The 17,144-nt window shown below is 50.1% G+C and overlaps 1 protein-coding gene across 1 annotated transcript in view; it reads right to left on the reverse strand.

Annotated features, from left to right (window-relative positions):
• Nucleotides 1-12,756, reverse strand: part of LOC118397552 (eukaryotic translation initiation factor 4 gamma 1-like) — a 97,567-nt gene extending 84,811 nt beyond the window's left edge. The window contains 5 exon segments of the mRNA XM_052467895.1: nt 348-368; nt 9,772-9,804; nt 12,064-12,147; nt 12,268-12,385; nt 12,669-12,756. Of these exon segments, the coding sequence (XP_052323855.1) occupies nt 348-368; nt 9,772-9,804; nt 12,064-12,147; nt 12,268-12,342 (213 nt within the window). The 5' untranslated portion in view covers nt 12,343-12,385; nt 12,669-12,756.
• Nucleotides 12,757-17,144: the final 4,388 nt, after the last annotated feature.

A 17,144-nucleotide genomic window follows, 5' to 3' on the forward strand; every position in this document is an offset into this window, starting at 1 on the left:
GAGAAGGAGGAGAGAGGAGCAAGTTATGGAAAAGTCCTCTTTAGTAAAGAACATTCAACAATTAAAACGTTAAGAGGACTATTATATTTCCCCTTGCCATTCCTTATGGCAGTTAATACTACAACAATTTTAACAGTCTGTTCTGACACTAACAGCATATTCATAAAGGCACAATCCAAAACTGCTAAAAACCGAATAAGACTAGAATGTTCTTTGTTGCTTCATTTACATTCTGATGCTTCTCTTTAGGCAAAACTAAAGCCAAAAAATGGCAGGACCACAGGCACGAACACTGCCAACTACAGACAGACTGACTCCTCTGGAAAAATAAAGAGGAGAAGTGTTACCTGCAGTGACCTGAATCCTCCCTTCAGCAGCACATCCCAGACACCGCGTGAATGAGAGGGAATGAGAGTGGGGAGAGGGAATGAGAGTGGGGGAGAGAATGAGAGTGGGGAGAGGGAATGAGAGTGGGGAGAGGGAATGAGAGTGGGGGAGAGGGAATGAGAGTGGGGAGAGGGGGAAGAGAGGGGGAGAGAATGAGGGGGAGAGGGAATGAGGGGGGGAGGGAATGGGGAGAGGGAATGAGAGTGGGGAGAGGGGGAATGAGAGAGGGGAGAGGGAATGAGAGCGGGGAGAGGGAATGAGAGGGGAGAGGGGGAGAGTGAGAGAGGGGAGAGGGAATGAGGGAATGAGAGTGGGGAGAGGGAATGAGAGAGGGAAAGAGGGGGGAGAGGGAATGAGAGTGGGGAGAGGGAAAGAGAGTGGGGAGAGGGAAAGAGAGGGGAGAGGGAAAGAGAGGGGGAGAGGGAAGGGAATGAGCGGGGAGAGGGAATGAGAGTGGGGAGAGGGAAGCGGGGGAGAGGGAATGAGGGAGAGAGGGAAAGAGAGAGGGAATGAGAGGGGAGAGGGAAGAGAGTGGGGAGAGGGAATGAGAGCGGGAGAGGGAATGAGAGAGGGAATGAGAGGGGAGAGGGAATGAGAGCGGGAAGGGAGAGTGGGGAGAGGGAAAGAGAGTGGGGGAGAGGGAATGAGAGTGGGGAGAGGAATGAGAGGGGAGAGGAATGAGAGCGGGGAGAGGGGAGAGTGGGAGAGGGAAATGAGAGCGGGGAGAGGGGAGAGAGTGGGGAGAGGGAATGAGAGAGGGGGAGAGGGAATGAGGGGGAGAGGGAATGAGAGCGGGGAGAGGGAATGAGGAGCGGGGAGAGGGAATGAGAGCGGGGAGAGGGAATGAGAGCGGGGAGAGGGAATGAGAGCGGGAGAGGGAATGAGAGCGGGGAGAGGGAATGAGAGCGGGAGAGGGAATGAGAGCGGGGAGAGGGAATGAGAGCGGGGAGAGGGAATGAGAGCGGGGAGAGGGAATGAGAGGGGAGAGGGAAAGAGGGGGGAGAGGGAGAGAATGAGGGGGAGAGGGAATGAGAGGAATGGGGAATGAGAGGGGGAGAGGGAATGAGAGCGGGGAGGGAGGGGAGAGGGAATGAGAAGGGGAGAGGGAATGAGAGTGGGGAGAGGGAATGAGAGGGAAGGGAATGAGAGAGGGGGAGAGGGAATGAGAGTGGGGAGAGGGAATGAGGGGAGAGGGAATGAGAATGAGGGGGAGGGAATGAGAGCGGGGAGAGGGAATGAGAGGGGAGAGGGAATGAGAGCGGGAGAGGGAATGAGAGCGGGGAGAGGGAATGAGAGCGGGGAGAGGGAATGAGAGCGGGGAGAGGGAAATGAGAGGGGGAGAGGGAATGAGAGCGGGGAGAGGGAATGAGAGTGGGGAGAGGGAAAAAGAGGGGGAGAGAATGAGGGGGAGAGGGAATGAGAGAGGGGGAGAGAATGAGGGGGAGAGGGAATGAGAGCGGGGGAGAGGGAATGAGAGAGGGGAGAGGGAATGAGAGTGGGAGAGGGAATGAGAGCGGGGAGAGGGAATGAGAGCGGAGAGGGAATGAGAGCGGGGAGAGGGAATGAGAGTGGGGGAGAGGGAAAGAGGGGGGAGAGGGGAGAGGGAATGAGAGCGGGGAGAGGGAATGAGAGCGGGGAGAGGGAATGAGAGTGGGGAGAGGGAAAGAGGGGGGAGAATGAGGGGGAGAGAATGAGGGGGAGAGGGAATGAGAGGGGGAGAGGGAATGAGAGAGGGGAGAGGGAATGAGAGCGGGAGAGGGAATGAGAGCGGGGAGAGGGAATGAGAGCGGGGAGAGGGAATGAGAGTGGGGAGAGGGAAAGAGAGGGTGGGGAGAGGGAAAGAGAGTGGGGAGAGGGAAAGAGTGGGGGGAGGGGAGAGAGAATGAGGGGAGAGGGAATGAGAGTGGGGAGAGGGAAAGAGAGTGGGAGAGGGAAAGAGAGGGGAGAGGGAAAGAGGGGGGAGGGGAGAGAATGAGGGGAGAGGGAATGAGAGCGGGGAGAGGGAATGAGAGCGGGGAGAGGGAATGAGAGCGGGGAGAGGGAATGAGAGCGGGGAGAGGGAATGAGAGCGGGGAGAGGGAATGAGAGGGGGAGAGGGAATGAGAGCGGGGAGAGGGAATGAGAGCGGGGAGAGGGAATGAGAGCGGGGAGAGGGAATGAGAGCGGGGAGAGGGAATGAGAGCGGGGAGAGGGAATGAGAGCGGGGAGAGGGAATGAGAGCGGGGAGAGGGAAAGAGGGGGGGAGAGGGAAAGAGAGGGGGAGAGGGGAAAGAGAGTGGAGAGGGAATGAGAGCGGGGAGAGGGAATGAGAGCGGGAGAGGGAATGAGAGTGGGGGGAGGGAAAGAGAGCGGGAGAGGGAAAGAGAGGGGAGAGGGAAAGAGGGGGGAGGGGAGAGAATGAGGGGAGAGGGAATGAGAGCGGGGAGAGGGAATGAGAGCGGGGAGAGGGAATGAGAGGGGGGAGAGGGAATGAGAGCGGGGAGAGGGAATGAGAGCGGGGAGAGGGAATGAGAGAGGGAGAGGGAATGAGAGGGGGAGAGGGAATGAGAGGGGAGAGGGGGAATGAGAGGGGAGAGGGAATGAGAGCGGGGAGAGGGAATGAGAGCGGGGAGAGGGAATGAGAGCGGGAGAGGGAATGAGAGCGGGGAGAGGGAAAGATGGGGGAGAGAGAGGGGAGAGAGAATGAGAGCGGGGGAGAGAATGAGGGGGAGAGGGGAGAGGGAATGAGAGTGGGGAGAGGGAATGAGAGCGGGGAGAGGGAATGAGAGCGGGAGAGGGAATGAGAGTGGGGAGAGGGAATAGGGGGGGAGAGTGAGGGGGGAGAGGGAATGAGAGGGGGGAGAGGGAATGAGAGGGGGAGAGGGAATGAGAGTGGGGAGAGGGAAAAGAGGGGGGAGAATGAGAGGGGAGAGGGAATGAGAGGAGGGGAGAGGGAATGAGAGAGAATGAGGGGGAGAGGGAATGAGAGCGAGGGAGAGGGAATGAGAGCGGGGAGAGGGAATGAGAGCGGGAGAGGGAATGAGAGCGGGAGAGGGAATGAGAGCGGGGAGAGGGAATGAGAGTGGGGAGAGGGAATGAGGGGGGGGAGAGAATGAGGGGGAGAGGGAATGAGAGAGAGGGGAGAGAATGAGGGGGAGAGGGAATGAGAGCGGGGAGAGGGGGGGAGAGGGAATGAGAGAGGGGAGAGGGAATGAGAGAGGGGGAGAGGGAATGAGAGCGGGGAGAGGGAATGAGAGCGGGAGGGAGGGAATGAGAGCGGGAGAGGGAATGAGAGGGGGGAGAGGGAAAGAGGGGGGGAGAGGGGGAGAGGGAATGAGAGCGGGGAGAGGGAATGAGAGCGGGGAGAGGGAATGAGAGCGGGGAGAGGGAAAGAGGGGGGAGAGAATGAGGGGGAGAGAATGAGGGGAGAGAATGAGGGGGAGAGAATGAGGGGAGAGAATGAGGGGGAGAGGGAATGAGAGAGGGAGAGGGAATGAGAGAGGGGAGAGGGAATGAGAGAGGGGAGAGGGAATGAGAGAGGGGAGAGGAATGAGAGAATGAGGGGAGAGGGAAATGAGAGCGGGGAGAGGGAATGAGAGTGGGGAGAGGGAAAGAGGGGGAGAGAATGAGGGGAGAGAATGAGGGGGAGAGAAGAGGGGGAGAGAATGAGGGGAGAGAATGAGGGGGAGAGGAATGAGGGGAGAGGGAATGAGAGAGGGGGAGAGGGAATGAGAGAGGGGAGAGGGAATGAGAGCGGGGAGAGGGAATGAGAGCGGGGAGAGGGAATGAGTGGGGAGGGGAAAGAGGGAAGGGAATGAGGGGGAGAGGGAATGAGAGGAGAGGGAATGAGGGGGAGAGGGAATGAGAGCGGGGAGAGGGAATGAGAGGGGAGAGAGGGAATGAGAGCGGAGAGGGAATGAGAGCGGGGAGAGGGAATGAGAGCGGGGAGAGGGAATGAGAGCGGGGAGAGGGAATGAGAGTGGGGGAGAGGGAAAGAGGGGGGAGAGGGGGAGAGGGAATGAGAGCGGGGAGAGGGAATGAGAGAATGAGAGGGGGAGAGGGAATGAGAGCGGGGAGAGGGAATGAGAGCGGGGAGAGGGAATGAGAGGGGGAGAGAATGAGGGGGAGAGAATGAGGGAGAGAGAATGAGGGGAGAGAAGAGGGAATGAGAGAATGAGGGGAGAGGGAATGAGAGAGGGGGAGAGGGAATGAGAGGGGGAGAGGGAATGAGAGCGGGGAGAGGGAATGAGAGCGGGGAGAGGGAATGAGAGCGGGAGAGGGAATGAGAGAGGGGGAGAGGGAAAGAGGGGAGAGGGGGGAGAGAATGAGGGGAGAGGGAATGAGAGAGGGGGAGAGAATGAGGGGGAGAGGGAATGAGAGGGGGAGAGGGAAATGAGAGAGGGGGGAGAGGGAATGAGAGAGGGGAGAGGGAATGAGAGCGGGGAGAGGGAGGGAATAGAGAAAGAGGGGGAGAGGGAAAGAGAGAATGAGGGGAGAGGGAATGAGAAAGAGGGGAGAGGGAAAAGAGGGGGAGAGAATGAGGGGGAGAGGGAATGAGAGAGGAGAGGGAGAGAAGAGGGAGAAGAGGGAATGAGAGAGAGGGGGAGAGGGAATGAAGGGGGAGAGGGAAGAGGGAATGAGAGAATGGGGGAAAGGAATGGGAGAGGGAATGAAGAGAGCGGGAAGGGGGAGAGGGGAATGAGAGCGGGGAGAGGGAATGAGAGCGAGAGGAAGAGGGAATGAGGAATGAGGGAGAGAGAAGGGAAGAGGGGGGAGAGGGGAGCGGGGAAGGGAAGAGGGAATGAGAGAGGGGGAAAGAGAGAGAATGAGAAAGAGCGGGGAGAGGGAATGAGAGCGGGGAGAGGGAAGAAAGAGGAGAGGGAATGAGAGAGGGGAGAGGGAAGAGAGGGGGAGAGGGGAGAGGGAATGAGAGCGAATAGGGAATGAGAGCGGGGAGAGGGAATGAGAAGAGGAGGGGAAGAGGGAATGAGAATGGGAGAGGAATGAAGGGGAGAGGAAAATGAGAGCGGGAGAGGAGGGAATGAGAGCGGGGAGAGGGATCGAGATGAGAGCGGGGAGAGAGGGAATGAGAGAGGGAAAGAGGGGGGAGAGAGAGGGAATGAGAGAAATGAGGGGAGAGGGAATGAGAGCGGGGAGAGGGAATGAGAGCGGGAGAGGGAATGAGAGCGGGGAGAGGGAATGAGAGAGTGGGGAGAGGGAATGAGAGCGGGGAGAGGGAATGAGAGAGAGAGGGGGGAGAGAGAGGGAATGAGAATGAGAGCGGGGAGAGGGAATGAGAGCGGGGAGAGGGAATGAGAGCGGGGAGAGGGAATGAGAGCGGGAGAGGGAAATGAGGGGAGGAAGAGGGGAGGGAATGAGAGCGGGAGAGGGAGAGAGGAATGAGAGTTGGAGAGGAAGCGGGGAGAGGGAATGAGGGCGGAGAGAAAAGGAATAGAGAGGGAATGAGAAAGGAGAGAGGAATGAGAAAGCGGGGAGAGGGAATGAGAAAGGGGAGAGGAATGAGAGCGGGGAGAGGGAAAGAGGGGGGAAGAGGGGGAGAGAATGAGGGAATGAGAAAGTGGGGAGAGGGAATGAGAAAGGGGAGAGGGAATGAGAGTGGGGAGAGGGAAAGGGAGGGGGGGAATGAGAGGGGGAGAGGGAATGAGGGGGAGAGGGAATGAGAAGGGGAGAGGGAATGAGAAGGGGGAGAGGGAATGAAAGGGGAGAGGGAATGAGAGCGGGGAGAGGGAATGAGAAAGGGGGAGAGGGAATGGGAATGAGGGGAGAGGGAATGAGAGAGGGGAGAGGGAAGAGAGTGGGGAGAGGGAAAGAGAAAGGGGAGAGGGAATGAAGGGGGGAGGGAATGAGATGGGAGAGGGAAAGAGAAAGGGGGAGAGGGGAAGAGAAAGGGGGAGAGGGAATGAGAAAGGGGAGAGGGAATGAGAAAGGGAGAGGGAATGAGAAAGGGGAGAGGGAATGAGAGTGGGGAGAGGGAAGAGAAAGTGGGGAGAGGGAATGAAAGAGAGGGAATGAGAAAGGGGAGAGGGAATGAGAAGGGGAGAGGGAATGAGAAAGGGGGAGAGGGAATGAGAAAGGGGGAGAGGGAATGAGAAAGGGGAGAGGGAATGAGAAAGGGGAGAGGGAATGAGAAAAGGGGAGAGGGAATGAGGGGAGAGGGAGAGGGAAAGGGGGAGAGGGAATGAGAGGGGGAGAGGGAATGAGAAAGGGGGAGAGGGAATGAGATGAGGGAATGAGAGGGGGAAGAATGAGAAAGCGGGGGAGGGAATGAGAAAGGGGGAGAGGGAATGAGAAAGGGGGAGAGGGAATGAGAAAGGGGGAGAGGGAATGAGAAAGGGGGAGAGGGAATGAGAAAGGGGAGAGGGAATGAGAAAGGGGGAGAGGGAATGAGAAAGGGGAGAGGGAATGAGAAAGGGGAGAGGGAATGAGAAAGGGGGAGAGGGAATGAGAAAGGGGGAGAGGGAATGAGAAAGGGGGAGAGGGAATGAGAAAGGGGGAGAGGGAATGAGAAAGGGGGAGAGGGAATGAGAAAGGGGGAGAGGGAATGAGAAAGGGGGAGAGGGAATGAGAAAGGGGGAGAGGGAATGAGAAAGGGGAGAGGGAATGAGAAAGGGGGAGAGGGAATGAGAAAGGGGGAGAGGGAATGAGAATGAGAGAGAATGAGAGAGGGGGGAGAGAATGAGAGAGCAGCAGTCAGTTGATAGAAAGCAGAGAACCTATCCCCACAGTAGTGAACTAACAAGCAGAATGCATCCCTAGTCCTTTAAAAATGCAGGTGTGTGAGTAAGCGTGTCCATGCGCAAAGTTAACATAGAACACTGAGTCGGTGTGTGTGTGTGTCAGCGTTTCCGTTAGGAAAATATGGCGCCGGACATTTGGCTTTTTTTACCAGACCAATATACATTGGGTGCATAACCTGATTAGGGCATCCACCCACTATGCTCAGAATGACAAAAATCACATTTAGTATATGGTAATTCATATGAACAGAACATGCAAGTGGAGAATGGAACAATGTACGGTCCTTCTTACTGAATTCTGATGTGCACTTTAAACATGTTAGAATAACTGTCTTTTCCTCAGCCAGCAAGAAGAGTAACAAACAGCAAAATCACTAGTCTGTCAATCAAGAGTAGAAAGGTTTGCTACTTATTTTATTGGTCAGCTTGTTGAGAAATAGTCTATTCCAAACAGACTAATACAACTAGTAGGCTATATAAAAAGGCTACATTAAAAAAATTAAAACAGAAAGCAAAGAGTATGAGGCAACAGATCAGAACTTCTAGTTTAAAATGTTGATCAAATATTATTTCTTCACATTATAAGCGCAGATATGCACACAATGCAGTCGGGAATGAACCAGAAACGATAGTTGTCAAAAGGGCACAACACATGCGAGCACTTTCAAGTGACAAAAATGAACATGTCAAAAAGAGAGGAGATCTAATAGGCTACTTTGAAGCAAGGTAAGAAATGCCTCAATGTACAGAACTAAAATATAAACGCAATATGTCAAGTGTGGTCCCATGTTTCATGAGCTGAAATAGAGAGATGTGAGCATTTTTCCTTTACCAAAACAATCCATCCACCAGACAGGTGAGGAATATCAAGAAGCTGATTAAACAGCATGATCATTACACAGGTACATCTTGTGCTGGGGACAATAAAAGGCCACTAACATGTGCAGTTGTCACAACAATACCACAGATGTCTCAAGTTGAGGGAGCCTGCAATTGGCATGCTGACTGCAGCAATGTCCACCAAAGCTGTTGCCAGAGGATTGAATGTTCATTTCTCTACCATAAGCCGCAACCAACTTCGTTTTAGAGAAATGATGTCCAACCGGCCTCACAACCGCAGACCACGTGTAACCACGCCAGTCCAGCATCTCCGCATCTGGCTTCTTCATCTGCGGGATCATCTGAGATAAGCCACCCGGACAGCTGATGAAACTGTGGCTTTGAGCAAACCAAAGAATTTCTGCACAAACTGTCAGAAACCATCTCAGGGAAGCTCATCTGTGTGCTTGTTGTCCTCACCAGGGTCTTGACCTGACTGCAGTTTGGCGTCGTAACCGACTTCAGTGGGCAAATGCTCACCTTCGATGGCCACTTGCATGCTTGAGAAGTGTGCTCATCACAGATGAATCCCGGTTTCAAATGTACCGGGCAGATGGCAGGCAGCGTGTATGGCGTCGGGTGGGCAAGCGGTTTGCTGATGTCAATGTTGTGAACATGGTGGCGGTGGGGTTAAGGTATGGGCAGGCATAAGTTACGGACAATTTACACGATTGCATTTTATTGATGGCAATTTTAAATGCACAGAGATACCGTGTCGAGATCCATACCAGATAGTGACTGGCTTTCTGATCCCCATCCATACTTTTATTTATTGTTTAAATGTTAAGGTATCTGTGACCAAACTCATAGATTAGGGCCTAACTGATTTCCTTATATGAACTCTAACTCAATTAAATCTTTGAAATGGTTTCATGTTATATTTTTGTTCAGTGTATGTATTAAAACGTTTAGGTTTCAAACAATGAAGTATATGTCTTCAAAAAGCAAGTTGCCTCCAGCTCATTGCAAAGTGGTGTGTGACGCGCTGCTGAAGTCTGCCTTATGTTGCAGTTTGATGCCGCCTTCAAAACAACTTGGAACGCGGAAATCTCTGACATCAGTGTGTTCAAGACAACTGGGGGGATAAAAAAATAGTTTTGAACAGTCATCCAACTCAGGCCTCTTTCTAGAGCTCCGACTTTCCGACCTGAAAATCGCTGACATCATGATTTGGCCTTGTATTTTTCCAGAATTCCTAGTTGTCTTGAAAGCACCACAAGATGCTGCAGCAGCAGCTCTTGTGCTGTTCGACAGATGATTTTTCTACTCAAAGGCTCTGTATCTGTATGCGTGTAATAAACAAGATACATAATGAATATAATGTACACACAGGCCAATTTAATTCCCCTAAATTTTGCAAATTAGCCTACAAACCGATAAGCATGAGCAGTCAAATGTATTTCCATCAATGAATAGCCTAAAAAGCATTATTTCGCACTTATTTCTTTTGTCTGGAGCCAATTTAATTTATACGCTTATTTATTTATTTTTACAATTAATATGTAAATCGGACAAAAGCCAATAATTACCCGCTAAGGGAAATCCTGGTGTGTGAACATGACAAGTTCCCAATGAATAAGGGATCCCAGAATACTTTTGGAATAGGATTCTACAGCAGATTCAATCTCTTAGCCTACCAAAATAAACATGTGTAGGTTTTACAACATTCAGTGCTCAAAAACAGTTTAGAAATGCAAGTATAGAGAGAACTCTACACTGCCCCTATTTCAACCCAGCCCACCCAAGTCCCTGGTTAGGCTGTTAGTACCTGTTGGTGTAAAGCACGGTGCCCGGGGGCAAACTAGAAAAGGAGAGCAAGACAGGTCACAGGTCAGAGGTTAATAGGACACCAGCTGGAGAGCAGCAGATTACAACCCTCCTCCATAGACACACACAAACACACAGAGTGAGAGATAGGCAGGCATGGAGAAGGGCTCAACAAGAGGATTCAGAACACTATACAGGTCTCATCTGAGAGAATGATTTTGCCTTCTAGCAGTAACAATGACAGGTTGGAGTGTGGAACGTACACTCACTGAACACTAAACAGTAAGAGATGGTATCAAGAGGAAAGAATGAGAATATAGCCCTCACCTTCAGAATAAATCCATGTAATATAGCCCTCACCTTCAAAATACACCCATGATTTATTTAAGACAGGTCTAAAGAAACATGATGAAGAAAATGTGTCCATTTCAGAAGAATAGAATAGCATATTCTGAGTTGTCCTTATATTAGGTCCTGATCTGGATATGTCATATGGCTGTGGGCTGCACTAGTTCATTTAGCAGACAAGATTTACTTAGAATTCCATGGCATTATTATATAGTATGAAGAACACAATTGAACAAAGCTGAATAAAATAAAGGCTATTTTCTCCAAAAGATTTGTGTTGAGTGTTTAACAAAGAAATAGGTCCTCCTATATGCTTCATTTAGTTATTTATGTACCTTTAGTTCTACAAACGTTGGGCTATATGTTTAGATTATTAATACATTGGCTGCATGATGCGACTAATGATGATTTGAAAAAAGGTCACGTGAAAAGGCATGAGCTCTGCTTTGTTTTTTTGTGCAGGCTGTACACACCTCATCAGTCTCTCATTCACAATTTGACAAGCAATTGATAATGTCTCGAATTTCTCGGCCTTTGTGTAGATGTAATGCTCTCTACAAAAATCTATGCCTTTTGCGGCCAGTGGCCATTGTGCCCTTGGGCTAAATATAATAATGATAATTCACTTCTCCCTGAGTGCTGCATGCTCCGAAGCACCTCTCACTCACATGGCTCTCCAGCACGTGATCGGGTCTTTCTCACAGGTTACAAGTGAAGACAGACACATCAGGGACGCAACTGCACGCATCCTTCTGCAATTCCGAGGTACATATTAAAGATATTGGAAGAACTGTCCACATTTACTTCTTGTCAGTCAACAAGATGAGTAGGCCTAACAAACAGCAAAAGCACGAGCCTATGTCAATCTAATATCCCCCATAGTACAAAAGTTGACCTTTTCTATTCTGTGCGAAAAATAAATAAGTCTGGGACAGTTGTGGTATGCAATAGATCCCAAATTAATACAACCCCTAGCGTCAAATATATATATTTTTTACGGAATGAGGCTGACAACATTTCAGAATGTAGCTTAAAAATGTTGATAAACTATTAGGCTATTTCTTCACATTATAAGCGCAGCAATGTTCCATTGGAGGGAAACACCATTATCAAAAGTTACCGCAAATGGGATGACATATGTAATGCTTTTATTATATAAAGGTGTATGTTTATGGTGAAAATTCACTAAATCTTTAACTCAGCCACTGCTTATTTATGCCAGTTAGGCTCTACACGACTTGTGAAGAGGGATTAATGTGCTTAATTTTAAGAAGTTATTTGACCACTTTAGTTGTGATACAAACCTTATTAAAACATATAAACCAATGGGCTAGGCTACATGAGGTGCGCGCGCAACTCTGGTTCGAAAAAGTCCAAATTATATATAAGAAGTTTGTTTTGATTTATAAAGTACCATTATAATGCACCCGTCTCTAAACAGGGGGGGGATACATGTAATCGATGCACTTAAATAGCAAATGGAGGAGGCTTTTCCCGTGGTACATTTTCAAGCCAGCCAGGTAGGCTATACTTCTATTTTAAAGAAAAGCCATGTGCTTAATATTAGGAAAGTTGAGAAATACATTTGAGAGGCCTAGCCTATTGAAAGCTGATGGGATCCTCCTATTTTTAATAGAGGCCATCACTCTGTTTTCTCATGGAATTGGACAGCCTATAGAAATGTTGCGCAACATGAAGTGTTACAGCACTGAGTACCATGCAGTTAGCAAGTTTGGTAGGCTACTAATGACCATCTGGAGCATCAGAGCTTGGAGAAGCCTAATTACTAAACAGTCACTTGGAATTGGACTGCCTTCATGACTGTTGACCGCCGTTGTGGAGGTAATACGGTATCAACACCCCTAAGCAGGATCTACATTCCTACCAATAGATTAAGATACTGTACTAGGGACTAAATTAAGCTGTGGGGTGACGGAGGGCGAACCTGTCGGTGCTGTGGTGCTGTGTTCATTTGTGGAGGTGGGGTGGCAAAGACAACAGAAGGGGGTTGTCCAGGAGGGAAGGTGGCCTGTGAAAGGGAAAGGAAAAGAGGGGAGAGACAGTGATCAACAATATGGTTACTGATTGGACAAACAACCATGAGACAAGATTGAAGCCCCAATTAAAACAAACAGTAGATTCCCATTACCTGTTGGATTCCGGGGGAGGGGGCAGGGTGGGTGGCAGAGGGGGGTCCCGTTATAGGCTGTGGTGCTTTATTCATTTCATGTGGTTCTGCATGGGCGCACTCGGACCTGTACAGAAATCTGAGAGGAGGAAGAGGGTGGATGAGGTGAAGAGAGAATCACACACACACACACAGAGAATCACACACACACACAGAGAGAGAAGAGAGAGAAGAGAGAGAAGAGAGAGAAGAGAAAGAGAGAGAGAGAGAGAGAGAGAGAGAGCCAGAGAGCCAGAGAGCCAGAGCCAGAGAGCCAGAGAGCCAGAGAGCCAGAGAGCCAGAGAGCCAGAGAGCCAGAGAGAGAGAGAGAGAGAGAGAGAGAGAGAGAGAATGGTGTTTAGGCGTTGTTGACCAGCACTCACACTTTGAACCGTGTTTAGTCCCAGGAATGGGAGCAAGGCTCGGTGGTGTGCCAATGTGGTGGTCGTCTGTCCTCTGATCGCCCTGTCAAAGAGAGAGGGAGAGAGAGAGAGGTCAGATTGGATTCATAACTGAGATGACAGAGACAATGGTTTGGTACACAGGGGATACAATTCTATTCCCCATGAGACAGGCATATTGTCAGGGACATCACAATACGATTTCACAATCCTATATGTAGGTTAGTGCGATTCAATACTGCGATTTGATGTTCCAAACATACCTATTGCTCACTATATGTCTGCTCCAGACCATTTCCGGAGACCTTCTCCCTTACCTCACCTCGCTCATCAACTCATCCCTGACCGCTGGCTACGTCCCTTCCGTCTTCAAGAGAGCGAGAGTTGCACCCCTTCTGAAAAAACCTACACTCGATCCCTCCGATGTCAACAACTACAGACCAGTATCCCTTCTTTCTTTTCTCTCCAAAACTCTTGAACGTGCCGTCCTTGGCCAGCTCTCCCGCTATTTCTCTCAGAATGACCTTCTTGATCCAAATCAGTCAGGTTTCAAGACTAGTCATTCAACTGAGACTGCTCTTCTCTGTATCACGGAGGCGCTCCGCACTGCTAAAGCTAACTCTCTCTCCTCTGCTCTCATCCTTCTAGACCTATCGGCTGCCTTCGATACTGTGAACCATCAGATCCTCCTCTCCACCCTCTCCGAGTTGGGCATCTCCGGCGCGGCCCACGCTTGGATTGCGTCCTATCTGACAGGTCGCTCCTACCAGGTGGCGTGGCGAGAATCTGTCTCCTCACCACGCGCTCTCACCACTGGTGTCCCCCAGGGCTCTGTTCTAGGCCCTCTCCTATTCTCGCTATACACCAAGTCACTTGGCTCTGTCATAACCTCACATGGTCTCTCCTATCATTGCTATACAGACGACACACAATTAATCTTCTCCTTTCCCCCTTCTGATGACCAGGTGGCGAATCGCATCTCTGCATGTCTGGCAGACATATCAGTGTGGATGACGGATCACCACCTCAAGCTGAACCTCAGCAAGACTGAGCTGCTCTTCCTCCCGGGGAAGGACTGCCCGTTCCATGATCTCGCCATCACGGTTGACAACTCCATTGTGTCCTCCTCCCAGAGCGCTAAGAACTTTGGCGTGATCCTGGACAACACCCTGTCGTTCTCAACTAACATCAAGGCGGTGGCCCGTTCCTGTAGGTTCATGCTCTACAACATCCGCAGAGTACGACCCTGCCTCACACAGGAAGCGGCGCAGGTCCTAATCCAGGCACTTGTCATCTCCCGTCTGGATTACTGCAACTCGCTGTTGGCTGGGCTCCCTGCCTGTGCCATTAAACCCCTACAACTCATCCAGAACGCCGCAGCCCGTCTGGTGTTCAACCTTCCCAAGTTCTCTCACGTCACCCCGCTCCTCCGCTCTCTCCACTGGCTTCCAGTTGAAGCTCGCATCCGCTACAAGACCATGGTGCTTGCCTACGGAGCTGTGAGGGGAACGGCACCTCAGTACCTCCAGGCTCTGATCAGGCCCTACACCCAAACAATGGCACTGCGTTCATCCACCTCTGGCCTGCTCGCCTCCCTACCACTGAGGAAGTACAGTTCCCGCTCAGCCCAGTCAAAACTGTTCGCTGCTCTGGCCCCCAATGGTGGAACAAACTCCCTCACGACGCCAGGACAGCGGAGTCAATCACCACCTTCCGGAGACACCTGAAACCCCACCTCTTTAAGGAATACCTAGGATAGGATAAAGTAATCCTTCTCACCCCCCTTAAAAGATTTAGATGCACTATTGTAAAGTGGCTGTTCCACTGGATGTCATAAGGTGAATGCACCAATTTGTAAGTCGCTCTGGATAAGAGCGTCTGCTAAATGACTTCAATGTAAATGTAAATGTAATCTCCTACTCATGTTCTGCACCAGATTTGCCAGTTCTTGCTGTGAGATGTTACCCCACTCTTCCACCAAAGCACCTGCAAGTTCCCAGATATATCTTGGGGGAATGAACCTAGCCCTTACCCTCCAATCCAACAGGCCCCAGATGTGCTCAATGGGATTGAGATCCGGGCACTTCACTGACAATGGCAGAACACTGACATTCCTGTCTTGCAGGAAATCACGCACAGAACGAGCAGTACGGCTGGTGGCATTGTCATGCTGGAGGGTCATGTCAGGATGTGCCTGCAGGTACCACGAGGGAGGAGGATGTCTTCCCTGTAAAGCACAGCGTTGAAATTGCCTGCAATGACAACAAGCTCAGTCCAATGATGCTGTGACACACCGCCTCAGACCATGACGGACTCTCCACCTCCAAATTGATCCCGCTCCAGAGTACAGGCCTCATTGTAACGTTCATTCCTTTAAACGATAAATGGAAATCCGACCATCACCCCTGGTGAGAAAAAAACATGACTTGTCAGCGAAGAGCACTTTTTGCCAGTCCTGTCTGGTCCAGTGACGGTGGGTTTGTGCCCATAGGTGACGCTGTTGCCGGTGATGTCTGGTGAGGACCTGCCTTACAACAGGCCAACAAGCCCTCAGTCCAGCCTCTCTCAGCCTATTGCGGACAGTCTGAGCACTGGTGGAGGGATTGTGCGTTCCTGGTAACTCAGGCAGTTGTTGTTGCCATCCTGTACCTGTCCCCCAAGTGTGATTTTTAGATGTACCGATCCTGTGCAGGTGTTGTTACACGTGGTCTGCCACGTGTAACAGCTGTCCGTGGTGAGTCCCTGTAGCGCTGCTTAGGCGCCTCGCAATACAGTCTCGCAATTTATTGCCCTGACCACATCTGCAGTCCTCATGTCTCATTGCAGCATGCCTAAGGCACATTCACACAGATGAGCAGGGACCTGGGCATCTTTCTTTTGGTGTTTTCAGAGTCAGTTGAAAGGCCTCTTTAGTGTCCTAAGTTTTCATAACTGACATGAATTGCCTACCGTCTGTAAGCTGTTAGTGTCTTAACGACCATTCCACGGGTGCATATTCATTATTTGTTTATAATTCATTGAACAAGCATGGGAAACAGTGTTTAGACCCTTTACAAAGTTATTTGGATTTTAACGAATTATCTTTGAAAGACATGGTCCTGAAAAATTGACGTTTTTTGTTGTTGCTGAGTTTTTTAGGTCAATTATCTTTTCTACATACTTTAAATCTTGTTTTAGTAATTTAAGTTCAAACTGAAGACATTTTTCCATCCCGAAAAATGATATGTATATATGTATGTAAACACACAGTGCCTTAAGAAAGTACTTTTCCATATTGCTAGATTACAGCCTTATTCTAAAATGTGTTAAATTGTTATTTTTCCTCATCAATCTACACACAATACGCCATAACAAAAACATTTTTTCATTTTCAACAGGACAATGACCCAAAACACCTCCAGGCTGCTTAAGGGCTATTTGGCCAAGAAGAGTGATGGAGTGCTGCATCAGATGACCTGGCCTCCACAATCACCAGACTTTAACCCAATTGAGATGGTTTGGGATGAGTTAGACTGCAGAGTGAAGGAAAAGCAGCCAACAAATGCTTAGCATATGTGGGATGTCCTTCAAGACTGTTGGAAAAGAATGCCACGGGTGTGCAATGCTGTCATCAAGGCAAGGGATGGCTAATTAAAATATATTTTGAATGTGTCATTTCATTGTTTTGATGTATTCACTATTATCCTAAAATGTAGAAAATAGTAAAAATAAAGAAAACCCTTGAATGAGCAGGTGTGTCCAAACTTGACTGGTACTGAACACAGTGCCTTCGGGAAAGTATTCAGACTCCTTGACTATCACGTTGTTACGCTACGATTAAATCGTTTTCTTGGTGTTGCCACCACCATGCTTCACCATAGGGACGGTGCCAGGTTTCCTTCTGATGTGACGCTTGGCATTCTGGCCAAAGAGTTCAATCTTGGTTTCATCAGACCAGAGAACCTTGTTTCTTGTTTAGGTGCTTTTTGGCAAACTCCAAGCGTGCTGTCATGTGCCTTTTACTGAGAACTGACTTCCGTCTGGCCACTGTACCATAAAGGCCTGACTGGTGGAGTGCTGCAGAGATGGTTGTACTTCTGGAAGATTCTCCCATCTCCAAAGAGGAACCCTGTTTGAGGGACCATTGGGTTCTTGGTCACCTCCTTGAACAACGCCCTTCTCCCCAGATTACTCAGTTTGGACAGCTCTAGGAAGAGACTTGGTGGTTCCAAACTTCTTCCATTTAAGAATGATGGCCACTGTGTTCTTCAGAACCTTCAATGCTGCAGAAATGTTTTGGTACCCTTCCCCAGATCTGTGCCTCGACTCTCAATCCTGTCTCGGAGCTCTACGAACTCATGGCTTGGTTTTTGCTCTGACATGCACTGTCAAACCGTGGGACCGTATTTTGACAGGTGTTTGCCTTTCCAAATCATGTGCCATCAACTGAATATACCACAGGTGGACTCCAATCAAGTT

The sequence above is a fragment of the Oncorhynchus keta genome, chromosome 18 (assembly GCF_023373465.1).
Source record: "Oncorhynchus keta strain PuntledgeMale-10-30-2019 chromosome 18, Oket_V2, whole genome shotgun sequence".
Lineage (NCBI taxonomy): Eukaryota > Metazoa > Chordata > Actinopteri > Salmoniformes > Salmonidae > Oncorhynchus > Oncorhynchus keta.